This window comes from Ursus maritimus, unplaced genomic scaffold, assembly GCF_017311325.1.
Source record: "Ursus maritimus isolate PB19 unplaced genomic scaffold, ASM1731132v1 scaffold_22, whole genome shotgun sequence".
NCBI lineage: Eukaryota > Metazoa > Chordata > Mammalia > Carnivora > Ursidae > Ursus > Ursus maritimus.
Window position 1 is genome coordinate 25,753,180 of NW_024424675.1, and position 18,275 is coordinate 25,771,454.

Here is an 18,275-nt window from a genome sequence, read left to right on the forward strand (position 1 = left end):
TTCGTTTCCTGATCTCTTCTATTTGAGACATTGAAACGGCCCCAAGGTTTCTTCTGTCATTCACCATCTTGCTTTCTCTCTCTCTCTCTCTCTCTTTTCCCACCCCACATCCCCGTTCCTTTGATTTTTTATCTGGCCATAGAGAGCAGGGCTAAGGGAGGGCTCAGAGGAGAAGGTCAAACCGCCTCGTCCCAGGGCCCCAGAGAGTGACACGGGAGACGAGGACCAGGACCAGGAGAGGGACGCGGTGTTCCTGAAGGACAACCACCTGGCCATTGAGCGCAAGTGCTCCAGCATCACAGTCAGCTCCACGTCCAGCCTGGAGGCTGAGGTTGACTTCACGGTCATCGGTGACTACCATGGCAGCGCCTTCGAAGACTTCTCCCGCAGCCTGCCTGAGCTCGACAGAGACAAAAGTGACTCAGAGACCGAGGGCCTGGTGTTCTCCCGGGATCTCAACAAGGGGGGCCTCGGCCAGGAAGACGAGTCTGGGGGCATCGACGATAGCCCGGATCGAGGGGCCTGCGCCACCCCAGATATGCCCCAGTTTGAGGTACAGTGGAGCATCCTGGAGACCTGGGCCTGGCGGGCACTGCATGTTCAGAGGGCCCCGGGCCATCTCGGAGAAGACCGAGCCACCAGCCTGCAGCCCAGAGCCCCCTCAGCCTGAAGCTCTGTCTCGTGTTGCATGACTGCCCCTCGCAGAAAGCATGGTTCTGTGCTCGCATGTTTGCCATCTTGGTTCACCCCTAACGTGCACTCCTTGGCGCTTTAACCCTGTGACCCCATCGCTTGCTCGAGGCCAAGTGACGCCAGGCGGTCTGGTCTTCCTCGCCTCCCGCCCCGTCTGTGTTGCATGGCACCTGCAGGGAGCGTGTGCTTGTGGACTCGCCTGCAGCCCGGCCTGAAAGCCAATGGCTCTTCCTGATCCTGGCCCAGCTCCTCTCCCCGGGGCCTGGGCAGCAGTCTAAACACATCTGGCTCTGGGGTCTCGGGGTAGCAGCGGCAACTCCTAGAGAGGAGGAAACGTCATCATTGAGGGGGACACGGGGATCGACTGTGTCTGGGTCCCTCTGCTTTGTGTCCTTCCTTCAGAGGATCTTTGTCCTGTGATTCCTCTGCCCTCTCATCTCTTGCAGCCTCAGCCCACCTCCCACCACACTCTCCTCTCTCCCACGTTCCAGGCTTTGAAATAGGAGCTCATCTACTCTGGGCATTCACTCCGTGCTCTACCCTCCGGGTGGAAAGTTTTCCTTCCCTTTCTCTGCCTCGCAAACTTGTCATGTTCCAGGGCCAAGTTCAGATATCACTTCCCTAGCAAATGCTTTCCTGACCACGCTGGGCAGAAGTGTTGCTCCCTCCTCAGCCCCTTTGCTCTGGAATGTTTCTGCTCCCGGCACATTCCAGGTAGTCAGGTCAGTGGCTGCCAGGCCTGCTGTCCCCCCGGGTGGCAGCTCCTGTAAGCCCACACATGCCAGGCATTAACAGATGATTAAATGGGTGATTGGCTAGATCTCACGGATACGGTAATCTAGAAGAATCCCTCTCACTACCTTCCCAACCAGATGGCAGGTTATTTCACTCATTCATTCAGCTCACGTATGCTAATAGTCCCATGAACTGACCTTGCCAGAGGAGTCTGGAGAAACTGATCATTTAACTGAAGACTTCTAGAGTAGAGGTTGAAAATCAGTGGCCCCGGGCCAGATCTGGCTAGCAGATGTGTTTTCTTTGACCTTGATTGAAAAATCAGGATGTGGAATATAAAATCCACAGGTGTTTTTTTTTATATAATTAAAAAAATCAGATGATCCAGTCACTCAGAGGCCATGGCCGCCGTTGGCCAAACCTGAGTGGAGCCCATGTGTTCTCCTGTTCGCCCCAGTCCTGCCCACTTCACCCCTTTACAGCTCCTGCCTGGCCCCCCCGTAGCCCCCCAGGTGTGTGATTCCTGTGCTCAAGAACAGTTCAAATGAAGCAGCTGGGAGGTGGCAGCGTAATCATCAAAGTCAGAATTCAGTGACTTGTATATAAGGACAGTACTTAGTGGGGGGCCCGGCACAGACCCTATTAATTGAATAGTAGATGTTCTTTTAATGGTCGCCTAAAAACCAGCTTAGAGCCACCAGGAGCTGCTGTGGTGGCAGGGTCATGAGCAGCCTGTCTGGGTGCTGCTGGTGGTTCCAGCTCTCCCCTTGGGCTGTCCATCTGGGATGGCTCGCTGTGCCTCTTTGCCCTGACCCACGTGCCCTTCCAGAGACCCGGCCAGCCGCAGGGATGGGAGATACGCTACGGCAGCCTGTGAGCAGGAGTCACGCCGAGGCTTGGGTTATGGAGTGTTCTCCCTCATCTCCCTACAGCCCGTGAAAACGGAAACCATGACTGTCAGCAGCCTGGCCATAAGAAAGAAGATTGAGCCAGAGGCTGTCCTGCAGACCAGAGTCAGCACTATGGACAGCAGCCAGGTAACTTGGGCTCCCATTGCAGCCTGAGCATAGGTATTAGACAGTTAAGGGTGGGGTTCCCATCAAGGCCAAGCCCCTTGGCTAGCTCTTGCCACTCCAGCTTCCCCAGAGCCTCCGTTTTAACCTTGATGCTCTTCTGAGCTTCATTGTCCTCCCTGAGCTCTGGGGGTGGGCGGTGGAATGAGTTCTATCCTAGACAGACCATACCTCTTAGAGCCTCAATTTCCCATCTCTAAAATGGGAACGATCATGTCTCCCTGTCCTCCTGGGAGTGCTATAAGGACTAGCAGCGAGTGGACTAGACTGTGGCTTTCAGATTGTTTGAAGGAGTTGGAGAGGTTTCTTGAGGTATCCCAGGGGCTGTTTGGGAGAGAGAGGGCGAGATCCCACTCCAACTTTAGTCAGAATGACTCATGCTGGATCATTTTTTTATCCATGGCGATTCCATGTCAGATTGGCAAAATGAACAAACTGAGAAAAAGATAAAAAATCATTTGTCTTAGCGAGGTGAAACATACTTGGTACCCTGGACGGAGTGGTCCGAAAGAGACACAGGTGCGTTCTGGGCGTACAGGTGCGCAGTGCGTTGCCTAGGTTCCTCTTGTGGTTTTTTGGTTTTTAAACTTTGAACTTTGAGATTGTAGGTCTGATAGATGCCCTCCGGGTTCCTCCTGGCCAGATGAGCTGCTGTGCTGGGGGCAGAGACTGGTCTGCATTCAAGCCACATGCCTCCTCTGTGGCCTATTTTGTTTTGGTGACCCGTGTTTCATTTTGTTTTCATATAGAGAATTATAGAGAAAATGAAAAAAGGCCCCAAAGTCAATAGCCCACTAATCCTTGCTGATGTCAAAACAAAACAACAAAATGTTTACAGTTATGAAATTCGAACAGAACAAATTGAAATTTTTCTTGTGATTCTTCCCAGAAAAAAAATCTATGCAGATTCCAATATATACACTTATATCTCTAGATGATAGAGTTTTATACAAAAGAGATCCTCTTCTACACCTGACCCTTTTTTCTTACTGACTGTCTTGGAGATCACTCCTCGTTGCCATATGTGGGCCCACCTTACTCTTTGTCCCACTTAGGAGTGGCTCCTGACTTATCCTGCAGTCTCCCATCAATGGATCTGTGACTGTTTTTGTCTTTGGCAGTTAATGACAAATGCTTCCATGAACTTCTTTATTCATACTTCTTGGCAAAGTTTTCAGAGTTGATATCCAAAGGATGAATGCCCAGCACTGGGATCGCTGGGTTGAGGAATACGTGCATTGAGATTTGCATAGGGCTTGTGAAATTATCTGGGATTATTTGTCCTTTGTCAAATAAGATGATTCAAGTGACCTGAGGACCCCCTGTAACTCAGTCTGTGTATGGATGAGCCCCCCTCCCGCCAGTGCACGTTCACTCACACAGCCCGTCCCTCTGTAACTGGGAACGCCACCTGCCCAGGTCACGGATGCTGCAGGCAAGTGCAGTGTGCACACACTCTCTCATGACTCTTCTGGCCAGCAGGTTGATGGGACTGCCCCAGGGGGAAAGGAGTCCATAACAACTGCTCCCTCCATCACCACGGAGACCATATCAACCACCATGGTAAGTAGGACCCAAGAGACTTCCCTCTCTGACCAGTCCCCTTGCCCTCAAACAGCCAGATAACAACATCACATCACCGGCTGTCTGGGGCAGTCCTCATCTGCCCTCCCTGCTTCAGGTATGGGACATAGAGTCAAACTTCTCGTCTGGCACCACAATTACCACAGGACATCCAGTCAGACTTCAGTTTTCCAAATTGAATAATGTGGGAGGTGAAATCCCCGAGTCTCAGTTATCTGGACCATCTCAGCCACAGCGGGGGTAGAGGGAGGATGGTACCATTCGATTATTTGATTATTTGATTATTGGCAATGAGTGAGGATTTGAAAGTCCCTGACGGACCTTGGCAGCTGTGTGGTTTCTCAAGTCTCGGGCCACTTCCTGGCCTTGGTCAGTAGATGGCGTGCAATGAACCTAAATGGGAAGCTCAGGATTTGGGACCATCTCCCTAGATTCTGGCTCTGCTACCTATGTGCTGTCTGACCTGTGAAGGAAGGTCCTTGGCCTTGGGTGTCTTCATCTGTAAAATGGGAATAATCCCCATTCTGCCTGGTTCATGGGTTCTTTTTCTTTTTTTTTTTTTAAGATTTTATTTATTTGAGAGAGAGGACTAGCACAATTAGGGGGGAGGGGCAGAGGGAGAGGGAGAAGCAGACTCCCTGTTCAGCTCGGTCCCAGGACCCTGAGACCATGACCTGAGCCACATGTAGATTCCTAACCAACCGAGCCACCCAGGCATCCCCTGGCTCACACGTTCTTAAAGAGTCCAGTAACGTCAGGTCCTTTAATGATGACACAGACCAGATACCATTAGGCACCCAGGCTGTGGCGCCATGCAAGGGCCAAGAACCATGCAGGGGTGATCTCATTGAGTCCTCACGAAAATGAGGGGATTCTCTTCTTTCTGCACCCTTTACAGATGAAGAGTCTGAAGTACAGGAAGGTAAAGTGACTTCCTAAGGTCACACACCCGCTATGTGGTAGAGCCAGGTCCAACCCAGAAGCCTCCCTATGCACCTCAACTGCTCTGCACCCTCACCCCGACCACTGTGAACACTGGCCGCTGGGGCTGGCGTGGGGCTGGGTCCGGGGCTGGATCTGTCTCGAGCCGGTGGAAAGTTGTTTTCAAATGCTTTCTCCTGCCAAACCCCCGATAGACACCTAGGAAAGGAATTGCGTTTAGACTCCCAGCAGGTAGGTTTTGAGCAAACAAAGGGAAATAACTCTGAACCGGTTACCAGCTCGCACCCTCTTTCCTGGTCACTCTGTCCCACCTCTCCCTCAGTCCTCCACGTGGCATTGGATGCTTCTAGGGCTAAATTTAAGTTCATACTATGGTGAGTAGGCAGTTACATCGTTCATTTACCCACCTGCCCGCCCACCCATCCATCCATCCATCCATCCATCCATCCATTCATTTCTTCCAAAAGCATTTTTTAGTCTCTGTTGCCTGCCTGGTAGGGAATACAGAGTTGAAGGACATCTACTGCCTACAAGAAGTCATCTGTTCAAGTAATGATCGCGGGCACGTGTCATTGTTTGGGTCCTGGGCACACAGTGGTGAACAAGGCCCAGCTCTCCCACGTCCTGGCAGGATGACCCCTGGGCAAGTTACCTGAACCTCTCCAAGCCTCAGTTCCCACTTCTGTAAAATGGGGTGATGGGGGCAATAATAGCACATCCCTCAAAGGGTTGACCCAAGGAGGGACCGAGGTAATCTGTGCAGAGGCGTGCCTGGCACATAGTAAGGGGTCTGTAAATGTGAGCTGCTGTTCTTTGTCCCTGCCTTCATGGAACAGTGTAATAAATGCTTTCCAAGGGGGCGCAGGGAGGAGAGGCATGGGGCGACACCCCTGCCAGGAGGACTGAGAGGGCTTTACCTCGGCAGGGACATCTGAGCCATCCTTCAGGGATAAATGACAGTGCGGCCACAGCAGCAGGCATCCTAGGCAGTGGGGACAGCAGGTGCAAAGGCAAGGATGGGAAGGAGCGGAGCATTGGGGGAAAGGCAGGTGGTCAATGAAGCAAGATGTCAGGTGTGTGGAAGAGGAGCGGGGTGGGGGAGAAGAGGCTGGAAAGGTAGGCTGGGCCAGAATTTGAAGGGCGTCACATGTCACATAGGAAGTTCACACTTTGTCCTGGACACAGTGGGGCATCACTTCAACTTTGAAATGCGGGTGTGATGTCATCAAATATGTGTTTCTGTGTTTTAGAAAGATTACCCTGGCAACTGTGTGGGATGTCACTAGAGAAAAAATTCCTTCCTGTCCTCCCTCCCTCCTTCCTTCTCTCGGCAAATATCTGTTGAATGCTGTGTGGTGCGCTGTGCCCGGTGCTCTGAGCCCAGCACTGAGGAAGCCGACAGCGCCCTGAGCCCACACGCCATTGGGAGAGACGGGAAGGGAAGGCAGGGAGCTGGTTTAAGGGCTGCAGCAGAGCCGGTGTGCAAGGAGGTGGGTGCGGAGAAGGGGGCAGGGTTAAGGCATAACTGGAGAGAGGAAGATGGTGAGGAGGAGAGCCCTCAGCTGGAGGGAGGAAGGGTCCAGAGCGGAGACGGTGGCATTGCCCTGGCCAGGGAGAGAAGCCACACCTCCTGGAGGCAGGCGAGAGGACTGGCCATAGGTGAAGGGGAGACGGACAGAGCAGATGGTGCCTTGTTTTGAACGACCTGTGTCCCCATTAGTGGCCTCTATTTTCAGTGTGGAGGTGGAGGTGAGGCTTTGTCCGGGACAGAGGGCGCAGTGGGAGAAGAGGAGGCTTTGGGGAAGAATTGCCTGGAGTGACAGCAGGACTCAAAGGGGCTAGTGACTCTCCTAGGCTGGCAGGAAGGAAGCATGGAGCCCAGAAGTCTGCCCCCACCCTTGTTTGAACTGAAGCATAGTTGACACACAACGTGACGTTGGTTTCAGGTGTATGACATAGCGATCGACAGCTCTATACATTATGCTGTGCTCAGCACAAGCGTAGGGGCCATCTGTCACCACGCAGCCCTGTTACAGTACCACGGACTCTATTCTCTGTGCTGCGCCTTTCATGCCCATGGCCTGTTCATCCTGGAACAGGAAGCCTGCACCTCCCACTCCCCCTTCACCTCTGGTTGCCCAACCCTCCACCCCCTCCCCTCTGGCAGCTCCCAGTTCTCTGTATTTATGATCTGTTTATGCCTTTTTTCATCGGTTTGTTTGTTTGGTTTGTGAGATTCCACATGTAAGTGAAATCATATGGCATTTGTCTTTGACTTAAATTTCACTTAACATCATGCCGTCTAGGTCCATCCATGCTGTTGCAAATTGTCAGATCTCATTCTTGTTTATGGCTGAGTAAGAACATTATCTAGCACGCCGTCCTTATCCATTTACCTATCCGTGGACGCTTGGGCTGCTTCTATATCTGGGCTATTGTAAATACTGCTGCAATAAACATAGGGGTGCACAGATCTTTTTAATGAATATTTTTGTTTTCTTTGGGTAAATACCCAGTACTGGAGTTGCTGAATCGTATTTTTACTTTTCTCCGAAGAGGTGTTTTCCACAGTGGCTGCCCCAGTTTGCACTCCCACCAACAGTGCATGAGGGCTCCCTTTTCTCCACATCCTCACCGACACTGGTTGTTTTTGTCTGTTTGAGACTGGCCTTTCTGACAGGTGTAAGGGGATATCTCATTGTGGCTTTGAGCTGCGTTTACCTGGTGATGAGTGATGTTGAGCATCTTTCTGTGTCTGTGGGCAAGACCTCCCGTTTTAAGGCCTGCTGCTGGGCCACATTCTGGGACTCCATCTGAGAAAGTTGCTCATTGGTGAAATGCCAGGTGACCAGGTCACTGCCTCAGTTGGAGGCAGTCCTGGCAGGGCAGGCAGAGCAAAGGCAGAGGGCTTCCATCCTTACCTGTCCCCTGGCAGGCAGAGGTCCACATCTAGTACCGTGCACACACCAGGGCCGGGGTTCAGCCGCTGGGCAGCTGCCCAGCAGACACAGCTCTGGGCCCCTGGACAGACAAGGGTGAGCCCAAGATGGTGCAGAAAGTGGGAGGTAGAGGCGGGCGGCCGGGCCCCCTGCCAGACATGGGGCAGTACACCTGGCCAACCCAGGAGTATCCAGCGGGTAGAATCCAGCGTAGGACCAGGAGAGCTGCTCCAGGGTGAGAGCTCTGAGGGCAGAGTAGCATTGCACGTAGGGCTTGGAGTCTGACGAATACGGGTCTAAATCCGGGCTCTGTCACTAACTTGCTCGTGGACGGAATGAGCCACTTGACATTGTCTGGCCTTCCGGTTTCTCGACTCTGAAACAGGAATATTAAAACAATTTCCTGTGGTTGTTCCGAGGATTAAATGAGATCGTGCAGCCTTAGCATAATACCGAGCACATAGCAAGTACTCAGAAAACAGTAGGTATTATTATGTTGTTCGTAGCCAGCCTATATTCCTATGTTTATCCAAGATCGGCATTTGCAAAGCCCTTTCTCCTCTGTTAACCTCATAATATCTCTGTGGGAGTTGGGCAGGGGTGTCTTTTTAAAAAAATGCTTAAGACAATATTTTTAGAGCAGTTTATTTTTTTAGAGCAGTTTCACAGCAAAATTGAGAGGAAGGTACCCCATATGCTCCATATATGGGGATATATACAGAGAGATTTCCCATATGCTCCTCACCCCTGCACACGCACACCTCCCCCACAATCAGCATCCCCTACCAGAGTGGGGCATTTGTTACCACTGACAAACCGACATGGCAGGAGTCCCATTTTATGGGTAAATCCATGAGGCCCACAGAGTGGAGGTGGCTGTGCACCAGCTCACGTGGCTAGAACATGGCAGGGCCAGGACGAGAGCCTGAATGTCTCCCCTCCTTAGTGCTTCCTGGGAGCAATGTCCCTAACACCAGGCACTCCAAATGTTGAGTGAGTGAGTGGGTGAGCCAGCACATGAGTGTGTGAGCGAGTGAGAGAGTAAGGTTGAGAGCAGGTGTGTGTGAGCATGTGAGTGCGTGACAGTGTCACTCCTCAACTTCGTGGCTGTGAGAGCCACACAGCTGTGTGCTCTGGCCATCCTGGGGGCCCACCCACGTGAGATCTGGCCGTCTGAGCGCTATTGTTTCCCCAGGAGAACAGTCTCAAGTCCGGGAAGGGGGCAGCTGCCATGATCCCAGGCCCACAGACGGTGGCCACGGATATCCGTTCTCTTTCTCCGGTAAGTGGCTAGGGCCAGCTCAGGCTAGGGGCCTCTGTGCTGAGAATGCGGTCCGCAGGTGGCCCACAGAAAGTGCAGCGTAGAGCCCAGAGGGCTGCCCTTGGAAGCACCGCGCCAGAAGCCTGGATCGTTCTCAGATGCCCACAGGGCTCCCTTGTGCCCACCAGAGTCTCATCCGTCGCCTCCACCCCCACATACACACACCGGAGGGCATCGCAGCGCGAGGGTGAAGCAGCCCCCTCTTCGGTGGTGCCTGTGATGGGACAGCTCGTTTGCATCTGCTCTCTGTCCGGAGCAGGAGGAAATATGGACGAGGAGTCCAGAGGCTTGCACTCTGGACGTGGCTCTGTCAGTGGCTCCCGTGAGCCTGGGTCTGTCAGTGTGAGGTCTCTTGCATCCCTGCATTCGCCAAGTCTGTCCTTCTCCTTGTCTAGCCCCGGAGGCCACGTGTTCCTGGCTGTGACGGGGTGGGGGTTCGGGAGGGCTCTATTTCCACCCTGGATCCCCCATGCATTCTTCTAAGATGCCAGGATTCTTACATTCTGGGGTCTTGTTAAGATTCTGGGCCTCGGGAATCTCAGGTTCTAGGAATCTGAGAGTCAACGGTTTGAAAATTTCATGGATCTAGCATTCTGAAGATTCCAGTATTCCTGAATTCTTAGAATCAGTGATTTAAACCATCTTGGCTTCCAAACTTCACCTTCGTGGGGCCCCCTTGGTTTACCACCCCCACCCCCACCGTGCAGAGCCCAGTGTCCTTACCTGACCCCTGGGGTGGGGGGTGGTTATATTCTGCAGATCATCGGGAAAGATGTCCTCACCAGCACCTACGGCGCCACCGCGGAAACCCTCTCCACCTCCACCACCACCCATGTTACCAAAGTGAGTAGCAGCAGGGCGCCGTCTGCCCCCAGCCTGGCTGTGGGGCTGGGAAGGTCATTGCCATTGCTGTGCCTTGTATCGTGGACAGAGAAGACCTGTGGTGGTCTAGTTTCTGGAGTGCTATGCGCTTTGTTCTGGACTACGGGTTGACCTAGGCACGGACCCCACCCTTCAACGTTGACAGCCAGGCTGGTGGGGGGGCAAGACCGCCTCACTGGAAGTAACTCAGAGCCATGGCATTTGCGCCTTACGGACCTTAAGGGCCGGCAGGATTTAGAAGAGGTGATGTAAGGAAGCCTAAAAGAGTGAGGAGGGGTCTTCTGGAAAAAGTGGGATTTGTGCAGGGTCTTAGGAAGCCAGGTAGGACTCATGAGGGAGGAGAAGACAGATGCAGACATTCTAAGCAACGCAGAAGATGGGAGCAGAGACCGTGTATTTGTTTATTTGTTCGCTGTGCGGACGTTAGTGACCGTCAACCTTATGCCCACCTCTGCGCGAGGGGTGCTGGTGGCTGCAAGCAATGCATGTTTGTGGGGACAGCGGCCGTGGTCTCCGTCAGGGAGAAATAGCACGTAGGGGGTGTAGCTGTGGGGAATGGGGGTGGACTGGAGGCAGGGGAAGCCAAATAGCGACCAATGAGACAAATCCCAGGGCAGATGTGACTCTGAAGGGTCTGAGTCTAAGAGCTGTTGGAATACTGTCAAGACTTTTTAACTGGGGAGTGACCCAGCACCAAGAGGTTTAAGGAGGGGAGATGAGGTCCACCTGGATGCGCAGGTTGATGGCGGAAAGAAGAAAGAGAGGCTTGAAGGGACGAGGGGTGGGGGGCCTGGACCGGGCTATGAACCGCAGTGGGGGAAGGAAGAGGCAGGGCCACGGGAGGGAGTCACTCCCTGCGCGTCAGCTGTGACTCAGCCAATGAGCACAGAGGGCTGAAGGCAGGCTGACAAGCATCTCCACGCCCACCCGAGTGGCCAGGAGGGAGGCAGGAGGGGGCCCAGGCCGGAGGGAGGCCTGGAGGAGGGGGACTGGGGAGGCAGGTAGAGGTGGAGGTTCTGCTGAGCCATTGAGGAGGAAGTCTGCTGGGTAGCGCTGGCCCTCCCGCACACACCCCGTCCCAGCACTACTCACCCCCACTCCGGTGCGGGACGCGGTACCTTTGCACGTTCCGGGAAGCCCCCGCTTTCACCGGAAGCATTTGTGAGCAATGTTGACTTCACTGAAGGTTTTACGGGAAGGTTTTCCATCACACACGTCACCGCATACAGCTCAGAAAACTCTTCTTCCCGAAGTTTCTCCCCTCCTTGCCAACCAGGAGGCCCCTTCTTTCTGTCTGCTCCTGGCTCCTGCTGGAATTTCCCTCAGCTACCACTCTCCTTGCTATGCCAAGCAGTTAGGTCCTCCCCCATCTTCTACTTCCAAACTGGTGCCCAAACCCTGCCCTTTCAGAGAACAGTGGAGGTTATGAGTATCACCAACGCGATTTTCTCTCGTAGTTTTGTTTGAAGTCATTTAAGATAGAACCTTGTCACCATTCACATTTCATTCATGTGTTCATTCAACAAATCTGCGTTTAGCACCTGCCCTGGTCAGATTGGACCGGGGAGGGGGAAGGGGCGGAGGGGGCACAGAAATGAACAAAATGCGGCCCCTGCCCTCAGGAGCTCCAGCCTAGTGAGCTAGACGGGGTCACACACACAAGGTCAGTGCGAGGCAGAGAGCCCCAGAAACCACGCAAGAGAGACAGACTTGGTACTCAGGGAGTACCAAGGCAGGAGGGGGGCAGGGTCACCAACCACGATCAGGGAGGCATGACTTGAGCTGGGCTTGGAAGACCTAGAGGGGGCAGTTTGCTAGTTGGGGGAGTGGTGGCCTTGGGCGAGATGTGCCATCTAAAGTCCCAAAACCAGAAGAGGGAGCCAGGAGAGAAGGTGACTGCTGGTTCCAGCCTCGCCCTTGAGGGGTGCTTTGGATGGGTGCCCTGTCACAACCCCGCAGAACCCAGGGCTGACCTTGCCGCCCTCTCACTCTGCAGACTGTGAAAGGGGGGTTTTCTGAGACGAGGATCGAGAAGCGGATCATCATCACTGGGGATGAAGATGTTGATCAAGACCAGGTATGGGGGTAGGGAATGCTGTTCCCGGCAGCCCTGCCCAGTCCCCAGTCCCTCCCATATGGGGTCACCCATGGACAGCTGCCCTTGTGAGCAGAGGTGAATTCCACTTCATGCTGATCCTATCCAGACAAGGAGCCCCAAATGAACCCCAAAGAAAGGGACATAGAATAGGAGCCTGAAGGAGCCAGAGGCCCTGAGCTCTGGGCTCTCCCTTGAACTCCTTGACCACTGCCCCTCCCTGGGCCTCAGTTTCCACAGCTGTACATGAAGGGGCTTGTCGGTCTCCCCGATCTCTCCCGTATTCAGTATCCTGTGGTTCCTCACTTTGTTGCTCTTTTCTACCAGGCCCTGGCTCTGGCCATCAAGGAGGCCAAACTGCAGCATCCTGACATGCTGGTAACCAAAGCTGTGGTATACAGAGAAACAGACCCGTCCCCGGAGGAGAGGGACAGGAAGCCACAGGTAAGCCCTCTGAGGCTCAGCAGCCATGACAAGGGAAGAGGGAACACTGGTGAGATCTTCCGAGGGTCGTTTCCATCTGAGAGCCTGTCAGGTGGCTTGGGCCCTAGCACAGCTTTCAGTCCCCACGTCCCTGGTTGTGGCTCAAAGGAGAGAAGTAGTTCCCCCAAATACAACAAATCAGAGTGGGGGATGGGGGGCAGGAAGACTGGTTCTTTGGCTTCTTGGGGTTTTCAGGCTCCAGACCTAGAAAAGCATATCTGGAAGTGATGAGGACAGGGAGAGAGGGTGGATAGCATATCCTAAGGCGGGACAGCTGGAGACAAGCACAGCCTCACTTGAAGCCAGAAAAAGGCCCCTCAGGTCCCGGGGCCACCTTCCTGTCCCTGAGTCTCTGCCTTCATCACAGGTCACTGGATGTTGCTAAGGGGGAATATGATGACCAGAGCCCTTGATCCCATCTGTGTTACTAGATTGCAAACCCTTTAACTTCTCAGGCTACCTTGGGCCAGAAACTTACTTTTCTGTTTTCTTATGGACGGACCATCCATGTCTTGCTGAACAAGAGGAAGGAGATGATGCTACCGCAGATAGGGCTTTTATTGGTCTAAATTGGGGGAGGGGTTCTTCTGGTCCCTCTGAAAATTGACTGGATTTTATCAGACTTATAAAATGAAATCTCACAGACGTCAAGTTGAGTGGTAGAATTCTATACAAGTCCAAAAGTAGGCCAAACTAGTCAATGATGGTAAAAGTCAGAATAGTGCTTAGTTCTGGGATGTGATATTGACAGGGAGGAGTCACAAGGGAACCTTTGGGGGTGCTGGAAATGTCAGCATCTTGAACGGGGTAGGTCACGTGTGTGTGTGTGTGTGTGTGTGTGTGTGTGTGTGTATACACATATATAAATGTGTTGAGCTGTGTCCTTGGATTTGTGCTCTTTACACACCTCATACATTGTACCACAATAAAAAAAAAAAAAAACTCAAAGACTCCTACAAGCAGCAGATCTCCTTTTTGCCCTCTTCCCTGATGAATGAGACCGTGTTTTCTAGAAAGATACAAGAACGTGGATCACCACCCCCTTCCTGTCAGAAGGAAAAACACTGAAACATTTTCTGGCCACTTTGAAACGCTGCCAAACCCTGGTCTAGACTGTGCTGTCCAACAGAACTTTCTGCAGTGATGGAAATGTTCTTTTTGTGCTGTGCGACACACATAGCTATCGAGCACTTGCAATCGGCTCATCTGAACTCAGATGTGCTTTAAGGGTAAAATGCATGCAGGAATTTGAAGACTTAATATGGAAAAAGGCATGCAAAATATCTCAATGTTTCTATTACCCGTTCAAATGATCATGTTTGGATATATTGGGTTAAATAAAATATATTATTAAAGTTCATTTCCCCTGTTTCTTTTACTCGTTTTAAGGTAATTTAAAATTTAGAATTTTAATTTAGAAATGAAAAGTTTCTATCTAGAAGATTTAAGGAAATTAGAAATATCTAGAAAATTTAGCAAATACCGTCTAGAGAAATTTAAATTCCATATGTGTCTTTCGTTTCTGTTTCTGTTGGACAGCACTGCTCTAGAAGTATAAGCTGGTCATGGGCAAAGCCTACGTCCCAGCTTTCCTCGGGTTTCCAGGCAAACCGTCCCTCCTGTCCCCTCCGTCGTCCGGTTATCCTTGCCTTTCGTCCCCCAGATCTCTGAGTGGTAGTGCGGCGAGAGCTGAGCTGGCAGCATCACCTGGGGATTACCGGTACTGGACAACTGTGGTCATAAAGTCTGATTTAGAAGGGCTGGACCCGACCTGGGGATCTGTATTTATAGGTTGGTCCGTAGGAAGTCCATGTGCAGCTATTGGTGCAAAGAATTCTGTGCTGGGAATCCAGGGACCTGGCTCCAATCCCAGCCATTCCCTCGTGGGCATGCAGTTTCCTCACTTGCAAAATGAAGAGATGGGGCAAGCCCCTTCCAGTCATGGCCTTCTGGCTGTTTATTTGCTTTCCTAGAGTACCTGGCACATGTTTCTCCTATTTTCTTCTTCCCCTATCTTGTTCCTCCCCATCTTTCCTGGGGCATTTCCAGCCAGTCCCCCAGGTTCCTGCCTTCCCATTTTCCCTGGCCACTCAGAGCTCTCCCTGCCGCCACATCCTGGCCACCCCACCCCCACCCCTCACTGTGCAGCCTTTCACATCTGCCCACTTGGCAGGTCTCATTCGTCCTCTTTGCCCCTCTGTTAGTTCTTCCTTTGATGCCATTGTCCCACACACCACCATTCTGTCTCTCCTCTCTCTCTTTCTCTCCACCCCCCTCCTTCCCTCTCTCCTTCTTTCCCTCTCTCCCTCTTTTTCTTTGTCTCTCTCCCTGTTTCCTCGCTCTCCCTTCCTCTATCTCTCTCCTTCTTTCTCTCCCTCTCTGTCTCTCCTTCTCTCCCTCTCCCTGTCGGATTCTCTTTGAAGTTCACCTTATTCATGTCACCCCGGGAAGACAGAAGTTTCTCCCTTGCCTTTTCTCTCCACATGCTTTACTACTAGTTAAGAGCCACATTTGACCCCTTATATCATCAGACTCACTCATTCTGGGGGAGAGGTCTTCTCTGAATTTGAAAACTCTTTTTTAAAGTGCTTGAAACATGTCGGTTTGATGGATGGATGTATCTTGGTAGCCGGAGGAAAGAGCTGGAATCCTGCAAACATGGATTTAGTCTCGGCCCTGCCTGTTATTAGCCACGTGACTTCCAGCAGATTATTTATCTCTGCACTTTGCTCACCAGCTAGTGGTCAGCAACCATAATCACAGTGATAACAATTGCTGAAATGTATGGAGTGTTTATACTATTCCAGGCTCCAGGCCATGCACTTGACCTAAGTATTGTCATCTGCTCATTCTTACAAATGAGGGAACGGAGTCCCCGAGATATCAGGTGATTTTCTCAAAGCCATGGGGCTTGATGAGGGAGTCAAAGCTCATCTGTGAGACTCCAAAGCCACCCTGTGGTCTTAACCTCCTTATCCCATAGGGTTAGTGAGATCATCCATATACAGTAGTTAGCACAGTGCCCGGCACATAGTAAATGCTCATTAAAAGCTAAAAGGATCACTCTGATTACTATCAACTTAAAGTAAGCTAACAAAACACTGCACATTTGGACTCTGATGTAATAAACCGAGAAGAATAACTTATAATATGGCATCATTCAGATGCCCCTGGCCCTTCTGAAGTGTCTAAAGGCTTTTGAAGACATCCCACGTCATGTTTCCACTGAACTATAGGACTTAAAGTGCAGCCTGCCACTATTTAAAAAAAAAAAAATCCTCAGGTAGTTAGCAGAATTGAGTAGAAAGAACACACTAGGCTTTGGAGCCAGAAAGTCCTTGCTAGCAGTTTGCCCAGAGGAACCTCCCTGGGCCTCAGTTTCCTCATCTACAAAATGAAGTTAAACTATGTTTTGGAGCTGCTGTAACAATTAGCATCTGTGAATGTCTTAGTTTGGGCTGCTATGACAGCACACCATAGACTCGGTGGCTTGAACAACCTATGTTTATTTCTTCCCAGTTACGGAGGCTGGGAAGTCCAAGATCAAGGTGCAGGTGGCTGTCTTCTCTGTAGGTCCTCACCTGGCAGAGCAGAGAGAAAGAGAGAATCTCTCTTGTGTATCTTTTTATAAGGGCATTAATCCTATAAGTGAGGGCTCCACCCTTAATAACCCAAGTACCTCCCGAAAACCCCCTCCAAGTCCCTCAAATTGTGAATTAAGGCTCCAATATATGAATTTTGGTGTGGGGACACAAATAATCAATCCGCAGCAGTGACACACAAGGACAGCGCGTCACCTGCAGAAGGTGCTTAGCACCGTGAACCCGCATCCTGACCCCTTGAGGATTTGCCATGTGCAGGGATGGATGAGAGCCCTGAGTAAGTCAGACTGCAAGTTTCTGCCCCCAGCCTGGTGCCCAAGCCCTGTCTCCTTGTAGGTGTCCTTCTTGCTGCTCTTTAGCTCCTCTTCCCTCCCTGAATCCTCCAGAAACATCTGTTCAAACTCCAGTTGACTCTTGGCCTTCCTTCCAGAAGTCCCTCCTCTTTGAAGTTCTTGCTGTGAGTGTGGAAAGCACACCCATCTGACACAGGGTCTTTTTTCTCCCTGCAACTCACAGGCCAGATGTGTGGTTTCTGCTCCATCTTCTCCCACTGGCCCACCTTCTCCAGACAGGACCTGTCTCCCAAGCACCGCCAGCAACACCCAGCTTCCTTACCTTCAAGATTTTGATGGGAGAAAAAAAATGACCTGTTTCAGAGCAGAAAACTTGGGCTCTAGTCCCATTTCTGTCACCAGCTCACGAGGACATTGAACCCTCTGGGTCTCAATTTTCCCATCTGTCAAGTAAACTGAGAAGGATTTCATGTATATAACTCCATTCGCACTTGACCCTGTGTGCGTGGTAAAGGGCAGGAAGGATAATTCACCTGTTAAGTGGTTTTGGGTAGTTGCTATGCATCAGGCACAGTGATGAGAACTGGAAAGACAAAGATCAGTAAAAGGCGGCCATTGCCCTCAAGGAGATCCCGACAGTGTGTGGCTAAGTTAACCACAGCAGTCGTAGTAATAGGAACAGTCAGTATTTGTTCAGCGCTTCCTGTTTGCTAACCCTTGTTTCGAATGCTCCCTGTAACTGCGTGAGGAAGCACCCCCTTTACAGGGGAGCACAGGAGGCCTAAAGAAGTTAAACACACCCAAGATGACAGAGCTCATAGGCCATGGAATGGGATTTGAACTCACGCAGTCTGATTGGGGAGCTCATGCCCTTAACCACAAAATTTTGGAGTCAAACTTGAGTTGGAATCCAGGCTCCAGTGTCTTTATGGAAATGCTGCTTCCTGGGGTTTAATCCCCGAGACACACAGGCCCGTGGAGATCAGAGAGGAAAAACAAAGAGCTTCTGCAATCACAACCAAACAGTTCTTAGACCGAGAGAAGGTAGGAAGAAAAGGGGAACCGCATGTGGTCTGAGCTTCTCAGTGTTAAAGGAAACTTAGATTTCCAGATAGATGCGGGTTCGGGTCTCAGCTGTGTGGCCTTGGACAAGTCACTGTCTTCCTGAGCCATAATATAAAGAGCACACAGGAAAAGCAGCTGAAACAACCTCTTGCTGCATATTTAAAGATGAATGAGCAGAAGTTATTAATTTGTCTTGTCCTCTTCCTTCGTGTCCCCTCCCCTCCATGCCTCCGGCTCTAGGAATCCTGACCTCTGTGAAGAGATGCTGGCGTTTCTGGTCCAACCCAAGCCAGAGAACCGTTAAGAAGGGGCCTTCATCCTGGATTCTCCGACTAAACATCGAAGTCCCAGCTGTGACGTACTGTCACCAAAGAGGGACTGGGAAAGGAAAAGCATATATATATAGATATATATAGATATAGATATATATACAGGAAACACCGCGTCCTTGCACTGCTGCTGGGGCTGGCCGCGCAGTCGGCCAACAGCAGCAACCAACATCTGAACACCTACATTTCCTTTGCAGACAAATTGAAGAACTGGTGGGATTTTTCAGGAAAAAAAAAAA

At 51.5% G+C, this 18,275-nt stretch overlaps 1 protein-coding gene across 6 annotated transcripts in view; it reads left to right on the forward strand.

The window, feature by feature from the left end:
* EPB41L1 (erythrocyte membrane protein band 4.1 like 1) overlaps positions 1 to 18,275 on the forward strand; it is a 103,396-nt gene extending 85,121 nt beyond the window's left edge. For 2 of the 6 annotated variants that reach the window (XM_040638255.1, XM_040638256.1), the window contains 8 exons: positions 143 to 553; positions 2,361 to 2,465; positions 3,981 to 4,064; positions 9,162 to 9,248; positions 10,047 to 10,130; positions 12,166 to 12,246; positions 12,592 to 12,708; positions 17,948 to 18,275. In XM_040638255.1, coding sequence (XP_040494189.1) covers positions 143 to 553; positions 2,361 to 2,465; positions 3,981 to 4,064; positions 9,162 to 9,248; positions 10,047 to 10,130; positions 12,166 to 12,246; positions 12,592 to 12,708; positions 17,948 to 17,956 — 978 coding nt within the window. In that variant the 3' untranslated portion in view covers positions 17,957 to 18,275. The remainder of the gene's footprint in view (positions 1 to 142; positions 554 to 2,360; positions 2,466 to 3,980; positions 4,065 to 9,161; positions 9,249 to 10,046; positions 10,131 to 12,165; positions 12,247 to 12,591; positions 12,709 to 17,947) is intronic. The other 4 variants (XM_008698140.2, XM_008698141.2, XM_040638257.1 and 1 more) reach the window with 2 other exon arrangements.